Source organism: Salmo salar, chromosome 10, assembly GCF_965601325.2.
Source record: "Salmo salar chromosome 10, fSalSal1, whole genome shotgun sequence".
Lineage (NCBI taxonomy): Eukaryota > Metazoa > Chordata > Actinopteri > Salmoniformes > Salmonidae > Salmo > Salmo salar.
In genome coordinates this window covers 21776245-21801182 of record NC_138300.1, presented here as the reverse complement: position 1 = coordinate 21801182, position 24938 = coordinate 21776245, and the positions used below count along the sequence as shown (strand labels likewise).

Here is a 24938-nt window from a genome sequence, read left to right as displayed (position 1 = left end):
ATGAAATGTATGCATTCACTACTGTAAGTCGCTCTGGATGAGAGCGTCTGCTAAATGACTAAAATGTAATGTAAATGTATATGACATGTATGCAGAAAGTAAACAGCACGAGGCTCAACTTCTCTGCTGTTTTGGTCCGTTGAGCGTGAAGCGAACCCGTGCACATGCACAGATACTGTGTGCCGACAGAGAAGGGCGACATCTTACGAGTTCCAACCCAACTTTGTTATTTAGTGACTTTTATCGTGTTTATCTTACATTTTTTGTACAGAAAGTTCATACTATCATCACATAATGACCACCAAGCACTTCTGGACATCAGATCGACAGCCATTCCACTGTTCACCCTATTCCTTTGTTTCATAAGCTACCAAAACGCCACAGGTGTAGACCCGGGAGATGAGATGGAATCCTGGTAAAATTGAGGCAAAGAGAAAACTGAACGGCGCTCCTCTCCATTCTATTGGCAAATGTTCAGTCACTCAAGAATAGCTTTGTTCGAGAGTCTCCTATCAGAGAGACTTGAAAAGCTGCAATATTATGTGTGGCAGGGCTTGCACACGATAACGGATTACAAAGGGAAACCAAGCCGTGAGTTACCCACCGATGCAGAACTCCCAAACGAGCTAAATATCACACTGTGCCTTGCGTGAAAGCCCATGTTTTTCCGGATGACTGTGTGATCTCACTGTCTGTGGCCGATGTGAGCAAACCTTACCGGAGCATCGTCTCTCATACCAACAGGCTCTGAGACCGCTTCTTCCCACAAGCCTGCTAAATAGCCAGCCTGCTAAATAGTTTAGATACCATTAACTGACTATCTGCACTGACTCTATCTTGCACATACCCTACGCACACTCACTAGACTATATAGACAGTGCATTCGGAAAGTATTCAGACCCCTTGACTTTTTCCACATTTTCTTACGTTACAGCCTTATTCTAAAATATATATATTTTTTAATTTACACACAATACCCCACAATGACAAAGCAAAAAAAAGATTTTTTTACATTTTTGAAAATGTATTACAAAGAAAAAACGGAAATATTACATTTACGTAAGTATTCAGACCCTTTACTCTGTACTTTGTTGAAGCACTTTTGGCAGTGATTACAGCCTGGAGTCTTCTTGGGTATGCGGTACAAGCTTGGCACACCTTATTTGGGGAGTTTCTCCCATTCTTCTCTGCAGATCCTCTCAAGCTCTGTCAGGTTGGATGGGGAGCGTCGCTGCACATTTTCAGGTCTCTCCAGAGATGTTCGATCGTGTTCAAGTCCGGGCTCTGGCTGGGACACTCAAGGACATTCAGAGCCACTGCTGCGTTGTCTTGGCTGTATGCTTAGGGTCGTTGTCCTGTTGGAAGGGGAACCTTTGCCCCAGTCTGAGGTCCTAGGTGCCCTGGAGCAGGTTTTCATCAACGATCTCTCTGTACTTTGCTCCGTTCATTTCCCTCAATCCTAACAACAACAAAAAAACATCCCCACAGCATGATGCTGGCACCACCATACTTAACCGTAGGGATGGTGCCAGGTTTCCTCCAGACGTGACGCTTGGCATTCAGGCCAAAGAGTTCAATCTTGGTTTCATCAGACCAGACAATCTTGTTTCTCTTTAGGTGCCTTTTGCCAAACTCCAAGCGGGCTGTCATGTGCCTTTTACTGAGGAGTGGCTTCCATCTGGCCACTCTACCATAAAGGCCTGATTGGTGGAGTGCTGCAGAGATGGTTGTCCTTCTGGAAGGTTCTCCCATCTCCACAGAGAAAATCTGAAGCTCTTTCAGAGTGACCATCGGGTTCTTGGTCACCTCCCTGACCCAAGGTGCTTCTCTCCCGATTGCTCAGTTTGGCCGGGCGGCCAGCTCTAGGAAGAGTCTTGGTGGTTCCAAACTTCTTCCATTTAAGAGTGATGGAGGCAATTGTGTTCTTGGGGACCTTCAATACTGCAGAAATGTTTTTGTACCCTTCCCCAGATCTGTGCCTCAACAAAATCCTGTCTTGGAGCTCTACGGACAATTCCTTCAACCTCATGGCTTTTTTGCTCTGACATGCACTGTCAACTGTGGGACCTTATATAGACAGGTGTGTGCCTTTCCAAATCATGTCCAATAAATTGAATTTACCACAGGTGGACTCCAAGTTGTAGAAACATCTCAAGGATGATCAATGGAAATAGGATGCGCCTGAGCACAATTTCGAGTCTCATAGCAAAGGGTCTGAATACTTATGAGTAAGGTATTTTTTTATTTAAATGTGCAAAAATTTCTACAAACCTGTTTTCACTTTGTAGATTGAGGGTAAAAAAAGAATTGTTTCCTTTTTAGAATAAGGGTGTAACGTAATAAAATGTGGAAAAAGTCAAGGAGTCTGAATACTTTCCAAATGCACTGTATACACACTCACACTACATTGACACTCCCACACATTCACAACACAAACATACACACACACACTTTTACACTCAACATTTGCTGCTTCTACTCTGTTCTTTATTTTACACCTATTATTATCTATCCTGATGCCTAATCACTTTACCCTGCCTTTATGTACATATCTACCTCAAATACCTCTGCACATTGATCTGGTACTGGTAGTCCCTGTATATAGCTTCATTCTTGTGTATTTTATTTTATTTCTCTTGTTAGAATTTTTATTCTTAAACTCTGCGTCGTTGGGATGGGCTTGTAAGCAAGCATTTCAAGTCTACAGAAGTTGTATTCAGCGCATGTGACATACGATTTGATTTGTGAGAGTGATGTCTTGCATTTCAATAACTGCAGCTCTAATCGTGGCAGCGTCATTTCACTACACCTACCTTTTAATTCCTATTTTATGCAAACCCAATAAGGATATGGAAGATACATTTGACATTTTAAGTCATTTACAGGAGCAATTAGGTCTTCCAAGTGGCTCAGTTGGTAGAGCATGGTGTTTGCAACGCCAGCATGGTGTGTGCAACGCCAGGGTTGTGGGTTCGATTCCCACGGGGGGCCAGTACAAAAAAAAAAAGAAATGCATGAAATGAAATGTATGCATTCACTACTGTAAGTCGCTCTGGATAAGAGCGTCTGCTAAATAACTAAAATGTAAAATGTTTAAGTGCCTTGCTCAAGGGCACATCGACAGATTTTTCACCTAGTCAGTTTGGGGAATCGAACCAGAAACCTTTCGGTTACTACCGCTCGAACCGCTAGGCTACCTGCTGCCCCTACGTACAATAGAGTAGTGTGTTGAGTTAACCCCAGATCCTTCCATCATTACCTCTTCCTTTCTCCCTAAATGTATCCCTGAGGACATGGGGAGATCGGAAGGACTTTCTGCCACAGTGATAGACACATCTTTCCTTCCAACTCCTCCTAGAGTGCTGATGGATGAGATCGCACTACATGGCACATGCTGATGGGAATGTATCGCCCTGTGTGTCTGTGTGTGTCTATTTTCAACCTGTTTGGTTGTTTCTGTAATAAATCAATGTGCCCTGGAGCCATTGACAGGAGAGGAGGCAGCTAGCTGGGTAAATCTAGAGAGCTGCTACCCTGCATGAAGGCTTGTCACTGTGGGATTGGATTTATCTCCAGAAGTCCTAATTCCTGATTTTATCTATGTTTAATTTAGCATAAAGTACTGACCACGGTTGCCTTCATTAGGCACAAAATGTAAGAAAACGGGTAGAAACAGGGTGGCACTATCTGAACCTGTCCAATAACAAATGCTTATTTTCTGTTGCAAAATGTTTTGCTACGGGTTCCACTAATGAATAGGATACAGGCTTTTGCAACACATTTCCATTCATGAAAGCAGTTGCAGACACTTTTCTCCCCTGGTTCTAAACTGGAAGCATGAATTAACCGTATTCAGTTAGCGACAGTACAGTCTGGGTGATGGATTTAAGTGTTTTAAAGAGATTCCCAACTCACCTTTTGTATTCTTTTTATCCAGTAGTTCTGAAAGTAGAGGTCACAAGCCAAAACCTGTCCCAGAAAATTGCGTACTAAGTCACATATGTGCAGATATGTGCACCACGTCATTGCTCTTTCTCTCGCTCTGCTATGTGTTCAACTTGCTAGCTGTCACTCAAATGGCAAGGGGCTGAAGCTTATTGGCTGGAACTTGAATTGCTAGGGGATTGCCCCATGTGGGGGGGAAATGTAGGGAAAGTGGCGCAGCCCATCTTCCAGAAAAACAGTTTTCAAACTAGGGATTTTGTGGCTAATTGAGGTAAGACAGTAATTCTACAAAAAATGATGTTTGTATGAACTACACATTGACACATCTAGCCCAAAGCGGGAGGTTTAAAAATACTTAGTAGTCGCCAAAGTTCCGGAGCATGTCTCTAAGTGTTCTCAGTGCTTTTGATGATTTACTTTTAAGTGAACCAGTGTCGGTGAAAGCACTTCATTTGGTTCTCTTCACTTGTGGCGGGCAGACAGACATTCTTTTCCAGAACCAGCAGTGTTCATGTAATGCGTGCTGTGATATGCAGTAGTGTCTGCTGTCTGAACCCAGTCTTATCTGGTTGTTCATCACACAGGTCTACTGCCAGGGTGTATCAGTGGGAGGACTGCCCTGGCTGCTTTGGTATGGCTAGATGTAGGAGTGCAAACAGTGAATCCTATTTGATTCCGAACTCCCAAAAGGAGGGCCCTAGCTCTACACAACTGATTCCACTCCGACCCAGGTCCAAAGGCTTGATGAGTTGATTATTTGAATCAGGTGTGTAGTGCTAGAGCGAAAACAAAAATGTGCCCCCCTTTGGAAGCGCTGCTGTAGAGGAACTGCAGGGCAGAATAACTCATGAGTGAGGTGTGTCTTCACTCTCCTTCTCTCTCTCACCCCATATTCTCTCACACTCTATGCCATTCTCTCTCTCTTTTTCTGCCCCCCCCCCCCCCCCACCCCCACGCTTTCTTTCTCTCATCTATCCTACATTAAGTGGTTATTCTATTAATGGGGTCTAATAGATTCATAAATCATAGTGATTGATGACCACCCACAAGACTGCATCTCAATTTACCTCATGGCCAGCACACACACACTCCACCCAAGCTCCAGCTCTCAAGCTATCCTCAGCACTTCAGATGTCCCTCTCAGCTGTGCTGCTTGTCTCTCTCATGTTTCTCTGTCTTCTCTCTGTCCTGGCTCAATGCAGTGTCACCTTGAGCAGGGAACCTCTCTCCTTTCCTCTCCTCTACTTCTCTCTCTCTGTGTGTGTGTGTGTGTGTGTGTGTGTGTGTGTGTATGTGTGTGTGACAGAGAGAAACTAATCTGAGCAGTAATGTGATTGAGGCACTCAGGGGCGTGACAGTGATGGGGCCAATGTGGAGAGCAGTCACTCACATTCGTGACAAAATGGCTTCCCTTACAGCTCTTACAGGGCCAAAGTGATGGGCTCCATTATTCACCTCAGCCTGGCCAAACTCTCTTCTGTGGCAGAACCTATAGTAGTTAGTGTGTCTGCTCTGTCAGTAGCTGTTGTTCAACTATTGAGCACTAGTTAGGTTTATTTCTAGGACTACGGTTCCCAACCGGTTCCTTTCTGGGGACCACCAAATAACTGTCAAAAGCTCTTGAGGACCACCATTGTTTTACATAAAATATCTTAGTCAATTATATCAGTGAATGTAACACATGAAATGCCTATTATTACAGATGGATTTTCTAACATCAAGATGCTCCCAACTGTTATTATTTTTGGAAGACAATTGATATTTTGATCCCTTTTTTGATTTATTATAATTGACTCACAGGTTGGAAACTACTGTCCTAGGAGACGATTACTGTTTGTTAGCATGTCACAGTACGCTTGTATGTTGGCTCAAGTCAGGTTTTACCAGTCATTAATGTCTTGTATTCTATTGTCATTTCTGTCACCTCTCTGTGGCAGGTGGGCTGGGAATCAATGGGTAGCACTTGTAGGTCAATCAGAGGCTTTCAATACGAATGGATTCCACATTCATTTGATTTTCCATCAATGTGTTAGAAATGTCAAACAGATGGACTGCTTTGGGTGGTAGAAGTTTACCCTGTTTGCTTTGTGTGTTTGTTTACAGAATGTCTAATACTAATCCAGTCTCCCCTCTCCCAACCTCCACCATTTCATTGACTGAAATGACATCATCAAACCTACCTGACTCATTCATGTCCCCCTCCCTTTCCCCCCATGTCTCCTGCAGCTGAAGGCTACCATCCAGTACCTGAGTCTCCAGATCACCCACGACTCTAAAGAGTAAGTTCCTCTCCCTCCTGACCCTTCTAACACTACCAGAGTTGGGATCAATTCCGTTTATATTCCTGTCAGTTGCATTGGACATGGGATTTCTCCATAGGGGAAAGTTCTTACATTCCTGACTTGACTGGAATTTAGTTGGAATCGACCCCAACCCTGTCATCCATCGGTATCTTCTCAGGGTTCACTTTTTTTCTCTCCGCTCATCTCCAACTTGCTTTAGAGCATTTGACATGTACACCCTGTATAAAAACAGTATCAAGACATGTTTACCACTTTTGATTGGTCACATCCTGATCCGTTCAGCGACAGCAAGCACATCATCAGCATTTTGGGATTGTATTAACAGTGGACTAAAGGGAGTTTCCGGTGACGTCGTGAACGGGAAAACAGCTTGAAGACGCACCCAAATGGAAAACTAGCTCACTACTGTAGTAATATATATTATGAGTGGCAAATATTGAACAAAGTGGCAGGAAAAGTTGAATAATGACTTTGTCAAGTAAATACAACAACAAATAACAGTTCAAAAGATTCCAGAGGAGACAGGTGAGGACAGAGTCACGGTGTGTGACGACTTGGAAAATATGCTGAGGTGTAACAATATTCGGATCTACCATGTAGCAGAATGCGTTGAAATAAATGATATGATGAGCTTTGTGATGGAACTGGTTACGAAGCTGAGAGATACAGAAGCACCGGAAAAGTCCATTATAGTGCGGTTTCTGGACTTTACTGTCAAAGAAACTATTCTACGCCAGGCCTGGGAGCAGAGGCAAGTTACATTTCAGGCGAAAACAATCTACTTTGACCATGATTATTCCCCAGACCTACAGAAGAAAAGGATGTGAGTCCGAGAAGTGATCTGAGAGGGAAAAACATAAAAGCAAACTGCCCATACCCAGCCCAACTGAGGATGACACTAGACTCAGGCACGAAGACCTTCAGCACTGGGCATCACGGTACAGATGGAAGAAAGAAACCGTCTGGAGAGAGGTTTCGAGAGAGACCGATGGCAGGTGCAGGAGGCAGGGACAGAATAGTGCTGTCTGATGTGGATCTGAAGACATTCATCCAGGAAGACGTTTGAAATGTATTGCCCCACATTACAATACGTGTTTACACTGAGGTAATGAACACATTGATTTGCGATGTAGATGTAGGCCACTTTATTTGGTTTAGTTATTGGATGACTTTGTCGACAGATAGTATACATATACAGTATGTTAGCAAGTCTAAAACTTTTATTTAAAACTGATAATAAGTTCAATGGGTCGTGTGTGGGGTGGTGGGAGTCCGGGTTTGAGCAGCAACTTCCTAGGATGGGGATTTGACTCTTTTGGATCATGGCATCCACACAGACTTTGTTTACTCCAGACAGACAGGAAACGCACAGCTCTCTGGACATATGTCAAAGGGGGATGTTGTATTTTATTTGAGATAATCAACAACATGGCTTTTTATTTGAGACAACCAGTTTTTGGTGAGGGGGGGGGGCTGATTTTGTTTGGTTATGACCTATGTGTTCCTTGTTCATTTATCCTTGACCATCATATTGCGCTTAGGAGTGAGTTTCTGCACTTCATAGACATTACTTTTTAAAATTGATTTATATGATGAGAGGGAGGAGAGTACAAGTCGAAGAGGGAGTTATGTATCAACGCAAAACAACAGATTAAACGACTAGTTAATTGTATTAGTTATAATATAAATGTTCAGTAGAACATGTCCAGGAGACACATTTAACAGAGAATTAACAAAAAAATGAAGAGAATGGGTAGATCAAGTATTTAGCGCATCTTTTCATGGTGGGAAAAAAAGAGGTGTTGCAATCTTATTTAATAGATCTGTGTGCTTTGCCAAGAATAAAGTGTTGAAGGATGATCAGGGTAGATAAGGGTAAGGGTAGTGGGGACAGAAATTACTATTCTGAACTTGTATGCATGAAAATGAGGACTGCCCAGGGTTCTTTAAAGATATCGCAACTGTAATCGTGGACAATGCAAAAGGGATGGTTATTATTGGCGGGGACTTTTAATTGCATACAGAATTACAAGCTTGACCGACTTCCTGCTGAGCACAGTCCACATTCTAAGAAATCTAAAGCCCTGGCTGCCATGATGAATGAACTGGGGATTATTGATACTTGGTGTTTTAAGCATTCCAGAATGAAATACTTTTTTTTTTCTTCCTCAAAGGGTCATGGTAGCTACTCCAGAATATACTTATTTTGTATATCCAAGCAATATTTACATAAAGTAGAGAAATGCAGCGTTGAAAACTATATCGGACCCCAGTCAAGTATGTCTAAAGATGCATCTAGGAATGGAGAAGCACTTTAAATATTGTCTCCATATTGACATAACATATTGTAAAGCAAGAGTTACAATGAACATTTGAAAGATTACTTTTTTTGTTGTTGATAATGATGTATCATCAATCCATTTTGTGGGAAGGGCCAAAGGCGGTATTAAGAGGGAAGATAATTGCTTTGTCTGCCAAATTAAAGAAGCAGTGTCTTGAAAAACAGCAGGGTTTGGAGAATAGTTCAGAGACTTGAACGAGAACATAAAAAAACAAGGGACGATGATACATTGCATAAGTTGAATGAATGTAAACAAAAGTTATGAGTTATTGACTTACAAAACAGAAGGGACACTTAGATTTACTAATCAAAGATATTATGAGATGGGTAATAGAGCCAGCCGGTTGTTAGCCTTCCAGCTAAGAAAAGCCCAGGCTAGCAGAGTGGTCCCTAAGATAATTAATCCCTTCTCTAAACCAGAAGTCTCAAAACCAAGTGACATTGCGGAGTTGTTTGCAGCATATTATAAAGACCTTAATGATTCGTCAGAACAAAACCATAAACAAGAAAACATTTGAACCCTCTTGTCTAACCTAAATCTCACAAAATGATCACAGGAAAATTGGGCCGAAATGACACGGCTAGTTATAGAGAACGAGATTGAGTAAGCCATCAAGAGATGGCAAAATAATAAATCACCAGGGGAGTTAGCTCTCAGTATCATTGACCACCAAACGTTGCTAATGCTAACTAGTTTGCTTGCCACTTAATAAAATGTATATTCTCAATGTACAGTACCAGTCAAAAGTTTGGAGACACCTACTCATTCAAGGGTTTTTTATTATTTTCTACTAGAGGTTGACCAATTAATCACAATGGCCGATTAATTAGGGCCGATTTCAAGTTTTCATGACAATTGGTAATCAGTATTTTTGGACCGATTTGCCGTTTTTTTTATTTATTTTTGATTATTATTATATATATTTTTTAAATTATTGTAATTTTTTGGGGGGTATTTTTGTTATTTTTTATACATCTTTATTTAACTAGGCAAGTCAGTTAAGAACACATTCTTATTTTCAATGACGGCCTAGGTTAACTGCCTTTTTCAGGGGCAGAACGACAGATTTTTACCTTGTCAGCTCGGGTATTCATTTTTGCAACCTTCAGGTTACTAGTCCAACGCTCTAACCACCTGCCTTACATTGCACTCCATGAGGAGCCTGCGTAGCAGGCTGACTACCTGTTATGCGAGGGCAGCAAGAAGCCAAGGTAAGTTGCTAGCTAGCATTAAACTTATCTTATAAAAAACAATCAATCAATCATAATCACTAGTTAACTACACATGGTTGATGATATTACTAGTTTATCTAGCGTGTCCTGCGTTGCATATAATCGATGCGGTGCCTGTTAATTTCTCATTTAATCATAGCCTACTTCGACAAACGGGTGTTGATTTAACAAGCGCATTTGCGAAAAAAGCACTGTCGTTGCACCAATGTACCTAACCATAAACATCAATGCCTTTCTTTAAAATCAATACACAAGTATATATTTTTAACCCCTGTGCGGCGGGACGGACATCCAGCGAAAAATCATATCGCCATTAGCATAACAAAATGTAATAATAAAAAAATACAAAAATAAATCTAATTATATCGTTTTATAGATACACCTCTCCTGAATCGAACCACGTTGTCCGATTTCAAAAAGGCTTTACAGCAAAAGCAAAACATTAGATTATGTTAGAGGAGTATATCGTAAAAGTAGCCACATAGCCATTTTCCGACCAACCACATGCATCACAAATAACCAAAAAACAGCTAAATGCAGCACTAACCTTTGACAATCTTCATCAGATGACACACCTAGGACATCATGTTACACAATACATGCATTCTTTTGTTCGATAAAGTTCATATTTATATATAAAAACAGCATTTTACATCGGTGCGTAACGTTGACTAACTATTTTCCCTCAAATGCATCCGATGAAACAGAGCTACAATTTACTAAATTACTATTCGAAAACATTTTTTAAATGTAAAATTGTCATTCTAAGATTTATAGATGAATATCTCTTGAAAGCACCTGTAATGCCAGATTTAAAATTAACTTTACTGGGTAATCATACTTTGCGATGAAAGGGGATGCGATACTCTGAAAAATAGGCTAACGTTACAGGTCAGACAATCGCATATCACATCTAGTCTTGTATACTATTGTCAATAATCCCTTACCTTTGGTTGTCTTCATCAGAAAGCACTTCCAGGAATCCCAGGTCCACAACAAATGTATTTTCGTTCGAAAAAAATACTCCTTTATGTTCCAAGAGCTTGTTCTTGTTATTGCCTCTGAAGGCTGCTCCAAAACTTCCGTCGGCCACGGGACAGCCATTTCGAGAAAATGCATTTTTTTCCCATTTAGGTTCGTTGTCTAACATGTGTGTATAACATATGTGTTATTTCACAGTTTTGATGTCTTCACTATTATTCTACAATGTACAAAATATAAAAAATAAAGAAAAACCCTTGAATGAGTAGATGTGTCCAAACATTTGACTGGTACTGTATGTTAGCTAGCTAAGTTAGCAATGTTATGAATAAAACTCCCATCTGCTGTTAACATCAGGGTATGATTTGAGTGCACTAGTTTGCTTCAAAAGTATTTATAGCTTTCACTGCATGCTGACAGTGAATTCAGAGCCATTCAGTGGCTAGCTACACTACAAACATAATTTTACCAGGTTCCTGTTCCCGTGAAGCAACTGTCCACCACAACATACCCAAGAGTTTCCTGATTAGCAAGGGGTAGTCTGTTTAATTTTCATTGTGTATTAGAAACACAGTTTGAGATCATTTTAGGGGATTTCGCCAGTGGTTGAATTGGGCTTCCTGGGAAAACGCTGTCTGAGGTTGCAACAGTAACCAAGGGGGGCGGGGCTTAGCGAAGGGTCAATTAACCAGCTTTACTCCGCTCCAAACCAAATTTGGTCTACCTGCAAATTACATGTTTAGCTACTTCCAGATAAGACAACCTAATGACACACAAGGATTGGGAGGTCATTATAAAAATAGAAATCGCCATTCAGTGTCAAGCAATATTTCATAAACATATTTGAAGGTTAAATAGCCCAAAAAATATGTCTCAGTTATATAAAAGGTTACACACGCAGGATGTTAAAGGAAAATGGAAACTAGAACTTAATTTGGTGGTGGAAGATCAATCATGGGAGAGAATTTGTGAAAGTAGTCACAAATGCACTAGTTTGACTGGAAAGTGAAGATGAGATACTATAGAACACCTTTCTTGATATCAAAATTGTATGCTGGGGGGGGGCTGTGGACCAATAGGAGGCCACACGCATGTCTTCTGGGACTGTCCAAAGTTACAGGGGTTCTGGAAGAACATTAAAAAAGAAGTAGTGAAGACACTCCTAGACATTGAGTTACCACTGGAATCACTGTTCATTTTATTGGGAGCAATACCTTGTAACCTGGATGATAAAAACCAAATGTAAATGTTAAGGGTACTGTTAGTGATTGCACAGAAAATGACTACGGCAATTTGGCTCAAACCACAGCAGCCAACTTTAAGTCAAAGGACTCATCAAAAATGTGTATGTGATGTAAATTATAACAGCCTGGTTGAGACTAAAGACATATTGTACCCTGCCAAATAACTGTATAGACAAAAAGAGGGACGTGTATGTTAATTCTATTCAATGGCATTGAGGTAAACTGCTGTTATTATTATTACTTACAGTATTTTTGTCTTTTTAGGGATAGTTTGTAAGAGATTACTTTATTTCTCTCTCTCTTTCCCTCTTTCTCTTCCAAAAACATAGAGCATGATGTGAACGATCCTTGACATGTTTTATAATGTATATGTGAACTTTTTGAACTTGAAAAGGAAAGATATGTTCAAAACAATGGGGCCATCTGCACCAGATGGACAGACGGACGGACAGACAGGCCACTGATAGCCCTGGGTAGGGTGGCATTTGGGCTGAAATGTCACCGCTGAATGATTCTGTAAAAGGGCCATTGAATGTGTGATTAGTATCAGAGGTAGAGCTGGAGGTTGATACACCGTGGTTGTTGTTTGTTGGGTATTTGGTTTGAAACTTTAAAAAAAGTAGCCTATACATATTCCTGTGCAACATAGGAAACTTGGCCTAGTTGGGGTAGTTATTGTTGTTAGGTTCTTATTTTTCAGAGTAAATAACTCACGGACACTAGAGAAGCTTTAACCAAGTTTAATTCTTCCCAAAGGTTCTGTACAGCTGTATTCAGACAACCCAACACTTCTCCCATCCAGATAGATATATATATTATATATATCTATCCCACTTAAGACACTCCTCCTCCTCTCCAATCCTTATATTTTATGGTTTAACAGGAAAAGAATAACAAGATACCAAACCCTTATTACTCCCTTCAGGTGACCTGTCCTCAACCCCTCCGTCACCTTATCCACATATGTCCATCTGTCTTTCCTGTATCAACACTCTGCTCCCGTCCCCCAACACATTCCACAGCTATCTGTCTTTCTACAGATATTCTATGCTTCTCTATCATTTATGTAATATCTCAATGTTCAAAATGTCGAATCCAACAGTGTAAATCTTTGACTGAGTGCCTACACAATAACATTAAACACTAGATCTGTATCACTAAGATTGGAACAATGCATATGGGTCATCTCTAACTTTAATATAAACGTTAATTTCAAACTCTGTTCTTCACAATGTCCATGCTGACTGACAGCCACACACGTTTTGTGACTATTTCATCCAGCTCGTGACTGGGGCAGAGCTCCCCTTTAATTGCTGCTGTCTGTAGCCTACTGTCTGATCCCTCAGTGGGGTGAGGCCTATGCCTTGTGACAGTCTCCCCATTACTGTGAGGTCTGCCGCTGACATCGAGAGAGACCATGAATACCGCACTGACTGAGAGAGAGGAGACAGATTGACAGCCTTCTGTCTGACCTGACATTCACCGCCACACACGAGCACGGCGGCACACACCAAAAAGCTTCCTCCTCTTTATCTCAAACTAAAGTGTGTGTGTTGTGTGTGTGTGTGCGCAGATGGATGCTGCTGCTGCTTATAGAGTTATTCCTCTCAACTTATATTTCTGCCAGAGAAAGTATCAGTATTTCACAGGCTGCCAGTTACAGCAGAGCTCAGCATTCCCTCCTCTCTGCTGATTTCCCCAGCTTTCGCTCCTCACACACAGCTTTGTTTTCAGGACTTTATGCGGGGCAAAAATGTATTCCCATTCAAAATCCTATTTTTCCTAACTCCTAAACCTTAACCCTAACCTTATCCTTAACCCTAAACCTAACCCTTAAGCCTAAAATAGCATTTAAACAAATTCAGGACATGAAAAAAGTTCTGGTGATTTGTCAGGACATTCTGGTCCTGATAATGTAGGTAAACATGTACTGTACACAAACATAAACACACACACACACAGTATTGTGGTAATTAGAGTCTTAAAAGGCCTTTATTAGGGAATGTAAGTAAGTGATGAGGTGGAGTGATTGGCTGTGGCTCTCTTGTGCTTACAGGCCTCTAACCATCTAACTGTCCCACACTCAGATAGACCACTACCACCAAGCAGTCTTATCTTTCTCATACAATAACCAGCCCTGGAGTCACACCAGACGTATGTGGCAGGGTTTACAGTCAATCACGGATTAGAAAAAGAAAACCAGCCCCGTCGCGGACATCGACGTCTTGCTCCCAGACAAATTAAACAACTTCTTTGCTTACTTTGAGGACAATGCAGTGCCACTGACACGGCCTGCTACCAAAGCCTGTGGGCTCTCCTTCACCGTGGCCAACGTGAATAAAACATTTAAACGTGTTAACCCTCGCAAGACTGCCGGCCCAGACGGCATCCCTAGCTGCGTCCTCAGAGCATGCGCAGACCAGCTGGCTGGTGTGTTTACGGACATATTTAATCAATACCTATCCCAGTCTGCTGTGCCCACATGCTTCAAGATGGCCACCATTGTTCCTGTTCCCAAGAAAGCTAAGGTAACTGAACTAAATGACTATCGCCCCGTAGCACTCACTTCTGTCACCATGAAATGCTTTGAGAGACTAGTCAAGGATCATATCATCTCCACCCTACCTGTTACCCTAGACCCACTCCAATTTGCTTACCACCCCAAAAGGTCCACAGACGATGCAATCGCCATCACACTGCACACTGCCCTATCCCATCTGGACAAGAGGAATACCTATGTAAGAATGCTGTTCATTGACTACAGCTCAGCATTTAACACCATAGTACCCTCCAAACTCATCATTAAGCTCGAGACCCTGGGTCTAGACCCCGCTCTGTGCAACTGGGTCCTGGATTTTCTGACAGGCCGCCCCCAGGTGGTAGGAAACAACATCTCCACCCCGCTGATCCTCAACACTGGGGCCCCACAAGGGTGCGTTCTCAGCCCTCTCCTGTACTCCCTGTTCATCCATGACTGCGTGGCCATGCACGCTTCCAACTCAATCATCAAGTTTGCAGACGACACTACAGTGGTAGGCTTGATTACCAACAATGACGAGACAGCCTACAGGGAGGAGGTGAGGGCCCTCGGAGTGTGGTGTCAGGAAAAGAACCTCTCACTCAATGTCAACAAAACAAAGGAGATGATCGTGGACTCAGGAAACAGCAGAGGAAGCATCCCCATCGATGGGACAGTAGTGGAGAAGGTGGAAAGTTTTAAGTTCCTCTGCATACACATCACAGACAAACTGAAATGGTCCACCCATACAGACAGCATGGTGAAGGCAGCACAACATTGCCTCTTCAACCTCAGGAGGCTGAAGAAAGTTTTCTTGTCACCTAAAACACTCACAAACTTTTACAGATGCACAATCGAGAGCATCCTGTAGGGCGACGGCTCCGGCCACAAGCGCAGGGCTCTCTAGAGGGTAGTGGGGTCTGAACAAAGCATTACCAGGGACAAACTACCTGCCCTCCAGGACACCTACAGCACCCGATGTCACAGGAAGGCCAAAAAGATAATCAAGGACAACAACCACCCGAGCCACTGCCTGTTCACCCCGCTATCATCCAGAAGGCGAGGTCAGTACAGGTGCATCAAAGCTGGGACCGAGAAACTGAAAAAGAGCTTCTATCTCAAGGCCATCAGACTGTTAAACAGCCATCACTAACAGAGTGGCTGCCGGCAACATACAGACTCAAATCTCTGGCCACTTTAATACATTTAATAAAGGTATTACTAGTTACTTTAAATAACGACACTTTAATGTCTACATATCCTACATTACTAATCTCATATGTATATACTGTATTCTATACCATCTACTGCATCTTGCCTATGCCGCATGGCCCTCGCTATCCATATATTTATGTGTACATATTCTTATTCATACCATTTGTGTGTGTGTATAAGGTAGTCGTTTTTGTTAGATTACTTCTTAGATATTACTGCACTGTCAACTAGAAACACAAGCATTTCACTACACTTGCATTAACAGCTGTTAACCATGTGTATGTGACCAATAAAATGTGATTTGATTTGACTAACTGTTGCTAAAGTGCTTGAAGCTAAACTCCCAGTCTATCCCATTCCCCATAGAGACAAAGTTAACCGCATAGTTTTCAATCGCATAGTTTTCAGAGTAGGTAGAAGTTACCCCTAAGCACTGATACAGGCTTGGCTATTTTCTCCATCACTCTGGCCAGTTCCCAGCCAAACGGTGTTACAGGGGAGTGGAGTTGACATCTGTATAGCTGGCATGCCTATGTCTAGTCTGTGCTGCTGGGTGCATCCCAAGCTATTATCCCCCTGTACTCCATCCTCATTACAAGTGCACTGGAGCAGTGGGTTGGGAGGGCAGGGCCCAGGCTAATGAGGATAATGTGTGCATATACAGATTGGGAAAGTGCTCACTTTCAGCAGAGGTCAATGCACATATACATTTCTCCAACCTTTCAGTTGGATGACAGTTGCCAAAACAGCTACTAATACTGCAATATGTTTTTCTTTTCTCGCCAACACCCAATTAGCTGGAAGCTTACACGGGAAATTGGAAGTTTAGAGTGCAGTTGTTATTGGCGAGATGCCTTTGTCACGTGAACATCTGTTCTGTTGTTTCTTTATTACTCATTCATAATTCATATTGATCTACCATCAGTGATTTATGGACTTGGAAACTGGCTTTTCAGTTCCTTGCATCATCAGGGACTTCATAGTGGGGGGGTGTGTTGGTGTGCGAGAGAAACATACTTAGCGTGTGACTGTGTGTCTTCTCCTGTTGTGAATAACTGTCCTGTTTTCCATCCACAGGAGACCAGACACTGTGAAACAGAAGAATGCCTTCCCTCCTAACTTCATCCACTCTCTGGACTCCACACACATGATGCTGACTGCTCTCTACTGCTACAGGTACACTAAGGCCTAACCTATAACCTCTGACCCACACCACACTCTACAGCAGGGATGGGGAAACTGGTGGCAGGCCGCATCAATTTCCAAGGAGGTCTCAACTTGCTGCTTGAGAGTTAGAAAAGTAGAATAGGCCTATTTCTAAAATTTGGTTGTGCATCAGCAGTTTTTCTCTTGTCACTCACTGACAGTCACTCAATTATCTAAACTTTTAGTAATCGTGGTCGAATTACCGACTGAGGGGCCCCCATTAATTTTCTTGGTCACTCTCACTCGGATATCATATTCAAAACTGCAAACATTTCTTTGCACCCTATGGCAAAATTAGTAGAGTTGCAGGAAATAAGCTGTAGAATTCGACATTTTTCTCTCCGGTCCATGGAAAAATGTGTAGAATTGCAAGAAATTAGTTATGAAGGAAAAAGGAAACCGCAGTTATAAAATTGCTAAACTTTCTCTCCGCTCCATTGCAAAATGTGTAGAATTGCTTGAAATTAGTTATAAAATTGCTACATTTTCTCTACGCCCCATGGCAAAATGTGTAGAATTGGGGCCCAACAAAATGTCACTTAGGGCCCGAAAAAGGCTAGGGCCGGCTCTGACTGCATGTGTGGGTAAGCAGACCCTCGAGCCACTGCCCCTCATGATGAGTTCAGATTTTTTGTGGCCCCCACCACCATCAACATTGCCCATCCCTGCTACGGTATAAGCTCTCATGACCCCTCTGAACTCTGCATGGGATAGCCATCTCAAAATTGAACCCATAAACTGTTGTCATACTATGTCAGATTGATTCAAGTCTTAGTATGTCTCCCAGGCTGTGTAACCTCATGTTACGGTGTCCAGTTTCCACCACGATTTCCTTCCACGGCGTCTAGCCCTATATCTCATGTCTCTCTCTTTCTTCCTCTGTGTGCTTCTCCAGCGCCGGCCTAACGTTTGTCTCTGTCCACGACTGCTTCTGGACCCACGCCATCACAGTCGACACCATGAACAAGGTACGTCATATTCATCACCTTCATCATTCCTCCTTTGACCTTAGCACACAGCTCCTTGTGGCTAGGTGTGGTAGAATACTTAAGCAATAAGGCCCAAGGAGGTGTGGTATATGGCCACTATACCACGGCTAAGGGCTGTTCTTACGCATGAAGCAACGCAGAGTGCCTGGACACAGCCCTTAGCCGTGGTATGCTGGCCAAATACCACAAACCCCCGAGTTGCCTTATTGCTATTATAAACTGGTTACCAACGTAATTAGAGCAGTAAAAATAGGTTTTGTCATACCCGTGGTATACGGTCTGATATACCACAGCTGTCAGCCAATCAGTATTCAAGGCTTGAACTACCCAGAGTATAACACCAAATATAGGCCTTCCCTGGTGGCCAGAGTCAATTACTTTACACCACTGGCTGCCTGGCTGTTAATACATGGCTTTACAGCTATTGGCAGCAGACAGCACCATATGTCCCAGAGTTGCATCCTGTTACAGCCATTACGGAGTATAGATGGCTGTGTTGGCCTGTCCTTTTTAGCGTGACTCCGAGGTGTCAACAACACTAAATTGAGACTCTCCGAGGTGTCAACAACACTAAATTGAGACGCTCTGTTGAGATCCAAAATGGCCGAATTACCATAATGGCATTTCTGTGTGAATTATGTTAAGGAAAGTGTTATTTCTTCATCCAATCTCCAATGATTAGCATTGAAGCACTCTAAATATCTTGGTCAGCACCTTAACATATGACATGGGATATTATATTACCATATTTCTATTCTTCAGGCAAGCATTAAATTGGCACCGACCTGGCAGCATAAATGAATGGCCCCAATCACTCTAGCTAGTCTCCTATCCCTTTCCTCCCCCATTTCTACCTCCTTTTCTCCTTCTCTCCTCCTGTCCTCCCCTGTTGTCTATGTAGTATCAGGGTATGTGACCGGTCTCCTCTCCTTCCTCTCGGAGGGATTGTGAGCGTTTCATCAACCTAGTTTAGATCTCCCCAGTCACACAATGGAGACCGACAGAATTAGAGGACAACTGGAGCAACCCCAATGGAGATCATGAGCATAACTAGAGTCCAGTGTCAATGAAGCTGGAGAGTTGAGTAGTGTTGTTGGTTCTGCTTGTATCATGAGGACAGAGTGAGTGACTCCCTCAGATTGCCACTCTATAACTCCCAGTACAGTCAAATGCCAGTGTTGAATAGAGTGATTGCTTGAGTGTTGGGAGTACAGTAGAGTGACTGTGTGTGTTGTGCTCTCTTGGGTTGCCAGGTTTGCCGGGAGCAGTTTGTGGCGCTGCACAGTCAGCCCATCCTTCAAGAGCTGTCCAACTTCCTACTGAAGAAATACTGCTCTGGGCTACTGTAAGTTTCTACACAGCACACACTGGACCTCTGATACACCACACTGGTACTGGCAGTTTAGTTTGCTTTATTTAGCTATAAGATAGAAGGAGGAAAGGAGCATAGAGGGAAAAAAGTGCTGGGGAGGGGAAAAACCTGACTTTATGTCTTTATATGCAAACCTTGCCTATTTTGTGCATTAACAGAACTTGATATTGTGCAATTTTACTGAGAATACATAACTCAACAAAAAGTAGATACAACAGCACTGCCGATGAAACTTTCACTTTCTCTCAGCCATGTATGCAAAGAATGGACAAACATTATCTACTTGGGAGTTTACTGCCGTGATCTCTCTCTCTCACCCTGTATACGCTATGTACTTGTTAAGCCTGGACAAGCCATAGCTGGACTTTAATGATATACAGTGCATTCAGACACTATTCAGACCGCTTGACTTTTTCCACATTTTGTTACGTTACAGCCTTATTCTAAAATTGATTAAATTGTTACAATACCCTATAATGACAAAGCAAAAATAGTGGGTTTTTTTTTTGCAAATGTATAAAGAATAACAAAAAGGATAGCACATTTACATAAGTATTCAGACCCTTTACTCAGTTCTTTGTTGACACATCGAGTCTTCTTGGGTATGACACTACAAGCTTGGCACACCTGTATTTGGGGAGTTTCTCCCATTCTTCTCTGCAGATCCTATCAAGCTCTGTCAGGTTGGATGGGGAGAATCGCTGCACAGCTATTTTCAGGTCTCCAGAGATGTTCGATCAGGTTCAAGTCCGGGCTCTGGTTGGGCCACTCAAGAACATGGACACTTGTCCCGAAGCCACTCCTGCGTTGTCTTGGCTGTGTGCTTAGGGTCGTTAACCTGTTAGAAGGTGAACCTTCGGCCCCAGTCTGAGGTCCTGAGTGCTCTGGAGCAGGTTTTCATCAAGGACCTCTCTGTACTTTGCTCCGTTCATCTTTCCCTCGATCCTGACTAGTGTCCCAGTCCCTCCCAGTCCCTGCCACTGAAAAAAATCCCCACATCATGATGCTGACACGACCATGCTTCACTGTAAGGATGGTGCCAGGTTTACTCCAGGCGTGACGCTTGGCATTCAGGCCAAAGAGATGAATCTTGGTTTCATCAGACCAGCGAATCAGGTTCTTAGTCACCTCTCTGACCAAGGCCCTTCTCCCCTGATTGCTCAGTTTGGCCGGGCAGCCAGCTCTAGGAAGAGTCTTGGTGGTTCCAAACTTCAACCATTTAAGAATGATGGAGACCACTGTGTTCTTGGGGACCTTCAATGCTGCATAAAGGTTTTGGTGCCCTTCCCCAGATCTGTGCCTCGACACAATCCTGTCTCTGAGCTCTACGAACAATTCCTTCAACCTCATGGCTTACTTTTTGCTCTGACATGCATTGTCAACTGTGGGACCTTATATAGACAGGTGTGTGCCTTTCCAAATCATGTCCAATCAATTGAATTTACCACAGGTGGACTCCAATCAAGTTGTAGAAACATCTCAAGGATGATCAATGGAAACAGGATGCACCTGTGCTCAATTCTGAATCTCATAGCAAAAGGTCTGAATACTTATGTGAATAAGGTTTTTCTGTTTTTTATTTGTAATACATTTGCAAAAATTCTAAAAACCTGTTTTCACTTTGTCATTATGGGGTATTTTGTGTAGATTGATGATTTTTTATTTGTTTTAAATTTATTTTTAGATTAAGTCTGTAACTACACAAAATGTGGAAAAGGGGAATGGGTCTGAATACTTACCTAATGCACTGGAGTTGCATGGTGAAGCATACACACATCGTTAAAGTAATAATAATTTCAGCACTGTAGAAACTAAACATACTAAACGCTGGATGGGCTTTAAACTATGCTATCCAATACAGACATGATTTTTAACGTGAACAAATTCCTAGATCCCAGACTGCCTTTGAAGGTAAATGTGTTTAGAATCTCAACAGACCACTTGTATTACAGTAAAAATGCTGTTTTACTGTTAGTGAGGTTGCTTGTAAAAAGTTTTGTTTTTACGGTAATCCCCTGGGCTTGGATTAAGTGTACATGGTATCCACACTGCTCCTTCTGTCGGGTAATTGGGCACCTCAGGCCAGCCCCTCACCCCCTGTGCCCAGGCCCCATGAGGTCATTAGTCCCTAGGAGGAGAGGCGAGGAGAGACAGAGGAAAGCTGGAGATTAGGGAGATAAGCCTGAGGATCCTGCACCACTGTCCTGCTCTTCTCACTAACCGGGCCTCCTGACCAACCTCTCACCACCACAACAACAACAGTTAAATAAGGCTTTTATCCTGTCCTCCCTTCTCCTCCAGGAGCGAGGTCAGAAGCAAAAAGTTTCTCGAGTACCAGAGAATGCTGCTGCTGCTGGCAAAAGTGCCCCAAACAGGTCAGTGTTTTTCTTTTTCTCTCTCTCTCTCTGCGTCGCTCTCTCTTTGCATCTCTCTCTGACTCTCTTTTGTCTCTCTCTCTCTTTGCATCTTTGTCTCTCTCTCTCTCTGCACCCTATGTGACCTGTGTGTTCTGTCCATCAGATTCCACCTCTAATCCCCACAGCATAGACAGAGGATGATTGATAGCAGCATCCGTTGTTCTGTCAGCACCACGTCCATCCATTAGTTCTGAAGGAGGCTTTACGCAACCTCTCTCTCTTTCTCTCTCTCTGTCCATCTGTAGTGGCCGGTTGGCACCAGCAGCTGAATTGCATAAAATTGATTACCATTAATTGTCCCCACCCTCCACCCGCATTCATAATCTGTTTACATGGCTCAGGCAGATGTGGTGGTTTGCTTTGTGTCCGAACCACACAGAGGCCATCACCACGGTAACCCCGGGCTGTCTCCTCTAACAGGATACAGTGGACGAATACTAGCTGGACATAATCCAGGATGATTTTCTGCATCACTCCGCCAGGTTACATTGAACAGGTCGTGGTTAATTTCAGCATCGCCCATTGTTATACAACATAATCGGAACATTTTGTTCCTCTCACATAGTAGGTTACATGTATTAGTTGAGATAGAATAGCTATGCACAGAGTGGGTGTCTTGCCTAGCTGCCATTTCCCCTCCTCTAAATGACCGAATCAGTATTATAATCTGGTCCCTTATATAGACAGACAGGCTCCTCCACTCAAATATGACAGGTTACAGTCAGCAGTCTGGCCCACCTATATAATGGTAGGGGAAGCATTGACTCCTATAATGTATCTATAGGAGTCGACAGTCATGTACAGGGGCAACTTTTCAGAGTTGAATTCACTGCGGATCTGAAGATAGAGATTTATATTAGACTTGATCAATCACTCAGAATTGGAGAACAATATTTGACAGATCAAAACTTAAGCAATCATCACGCATCACTTTTCACTGAGGTGAGTTTGTGTTGTGTTTGTCTCCCAGGCAACTTTGATCTCCAGCGGGTGAAGGAATCCACTTACTTCTTCAGCTGAGAGGAACAGACAGACAGGAAGCAGAAGCCAGTGGAGGGAGATGAGTGGGATTGACAGGCTGTGAGGCTGAACACTGGGAGGGCTGCGTGGGGCCTGGGAGGCTGGGAGGTCTCGTCTCCCTCAGACATCGGCTGATTGATCCACAGCCCGCTGGGCGAAGCCAAGGCCTTCGGAAGCAGCTCAATCACTCATAATGACCCAGACAGACAGCCAGCCACAGACCATTGTGGGAGGAGAGGAGGAGAGGCCAGCTCTGGAGAGGAGAGCAGCCCTCCCACTCTGGACTGAAGAAGATCTCAACAGAGCTCAATTTTGACCCATGCTTTGACTTTCACGCCCCTGTTACTGTAGTGTGTGGGTGGTTGTGAGAGAACGCTTCCGTGTGTCAGTGTGTGCGAATGACATTTCTTGACGAGAATGTGAGTGTTGCATTATACTGTATTACGCTCGTGTTCCTCGCACCTGTGTGTCCTCCCCTTATCAGGAATACCTCCATTACATAAAGAGCCAGAGACACTGAGAGAGACTTCTGAGTGAGCGTTGATCAGCGGCGTAGCCCAGTGTGGTCAGTCTGTGCCCTCCATCCCCCCCTCCTCCTCTGGGCAGAGTCGGTCGGCTCTCTCCCTCCGGCTAACACCTGGGTCATTAAGCACATGATCCTGCCTTTCATCGATTCAGAGGCACCCAGGAAGAGATGCCCACTCTCATATTTCGAGCGATACTTCATTTACCTCACAAATTTCCAATAGAGACAGTTACTCTCACTTATAGAGAGAGGGACGAAGATATAAATAATGGATGGGAATGAGGGAGAAATCTGTGACTTTGTGTTCTTATTTTCACCTTTTGGAGTAATTAAGCAATAGATTTTTTAAAATAAACATGTATTTCTTAAAGCATCTCTTGTTCATTTGATGATAAGAGTTTTGAATGGATTGTGTTTACAGACATGGGGATTTATTTCATTATATCTGTACCCTTTAATTGTATCGAGCATCATAAGATGGTCTCCTTTTATGAGGCACCACAAAGGGTTTGAAGAATCGCTAATCAACCAAGATCATATTTTTCTGGGCCAGTGCCCACATCTAGAGGTAAAAGAAGCAGGAATGGTATCTGATCTGGGCTTCAAACGCTACAGCAGTTTCAGACAAAAGGTGTTGAGTCGATGTTCAAATGCAAATGTAGCCTTGACCCAAACAGAACTGGCTGTGAGAGGGAGGATGTCATGAAATATGGATGATCCTGCAAAAAAAAAAATGCCACATTCTTTTTTTCTGCTTATCCACTGTGTGACTGGTCATTTTTTTGCCATGAATCTGGCACAGTTACAATTGTATGTAGCTTTGATGAATTCTTTTAGTGTTGCAGTTGAAACGGAATACTTCGGCGACACTACTTAAACTAAACCATTTCATAAATATAGTATTACTGAACAATTCGCATGCCATCTGTCTCGTGCCATCTGTTTACCAACTCCTCATAATGTTCACAAGTGATTACAAAGAAGTAATATTTGCTCTTTAGGCATGGATACATCCTCTTATTCTGAGCAAAGCCCTCTATCATTAACTCAAGTGCCTTGTTTGCAATCACCTCAGAGCCATCTGTATTAATTCCACACTTAGACTTGGTTCATTTTCAGATTTCAATTGAACAGACTGGTTTTTACTCGGCCTTCCCCACTATGCCTCTCGCTGTGTTATAAACCTGTTGATTGTGAGAGGTCCTCTGTTACCGCTGTGTAATTTCAATGACAAAGCAAATCAAGTCGGGGTCCTCGAATGGTCTAAAAAGCACTCTCTGCATATCTCAGCTCTCCTTCTCCCCGTCAGTGTTCATGTTCAAGGGCACTGCTCTGATTGTTACTGTGAAGTGCTTTCAGGTTCTCATACACTTACGCATATTCCCTTTCACAACTTGGCCACTGACACAGAGTACAAAGCTCTATCTGCAAAATCTGAGCAGAGCACTAAGAAGCGATTGGTGAAAGGGTTTAATCTGTCAGACAAACAGACAGAAAAAGGCTCTGTACATGTCTGGGCTGATGGAACATGGCTGCTAGGCATGGCTAAATGGAGTTTCAATAATGATCTGTGGCTGAGGTATAGATCTGTTGTTCTGATGCATTATGGCAGATTCTCTCTCTCTCTC

General features: G+C 42.8%; 1 protein-coding gene across 1 annotated transcript in view; it reads left to right on the top strand.

Moving 5' to 3' along the window:
- LOC106613752 (DNA-directed RNA polymerase, mitochondrial-like) overlaps positions 1–23680 on the top strand; it is an 87961-nt gene extending 64281 nt beyond the window's left edge. Inside the window, exons 16-21 of the mRNA XM_014216327.3 lie at positions 6172–6224; positions 16858–16956; positions 17882–17954; positions 19229–19320; positions 21649–21722; positions 22735–23680. Coding sequence (XP_014071802.2) covers positions 6172–6224; positions 16858–16956; positions 17882–17954; positions 19229–19320; positions 21649–21722; positions 22735–22784 — 441 coding nt within the window. The 3' untranslated portion in view covers positions 22785–23680. The remainder of the gene's footprint in view (positions 1–6171; positions 6225–16857; positions 16957–17881; positions 17955–19228; positions 19321–21648; positions 21723–22734) is intronic.
- Positions 23681–24938: the final 1258 nt, after the last annotated feature.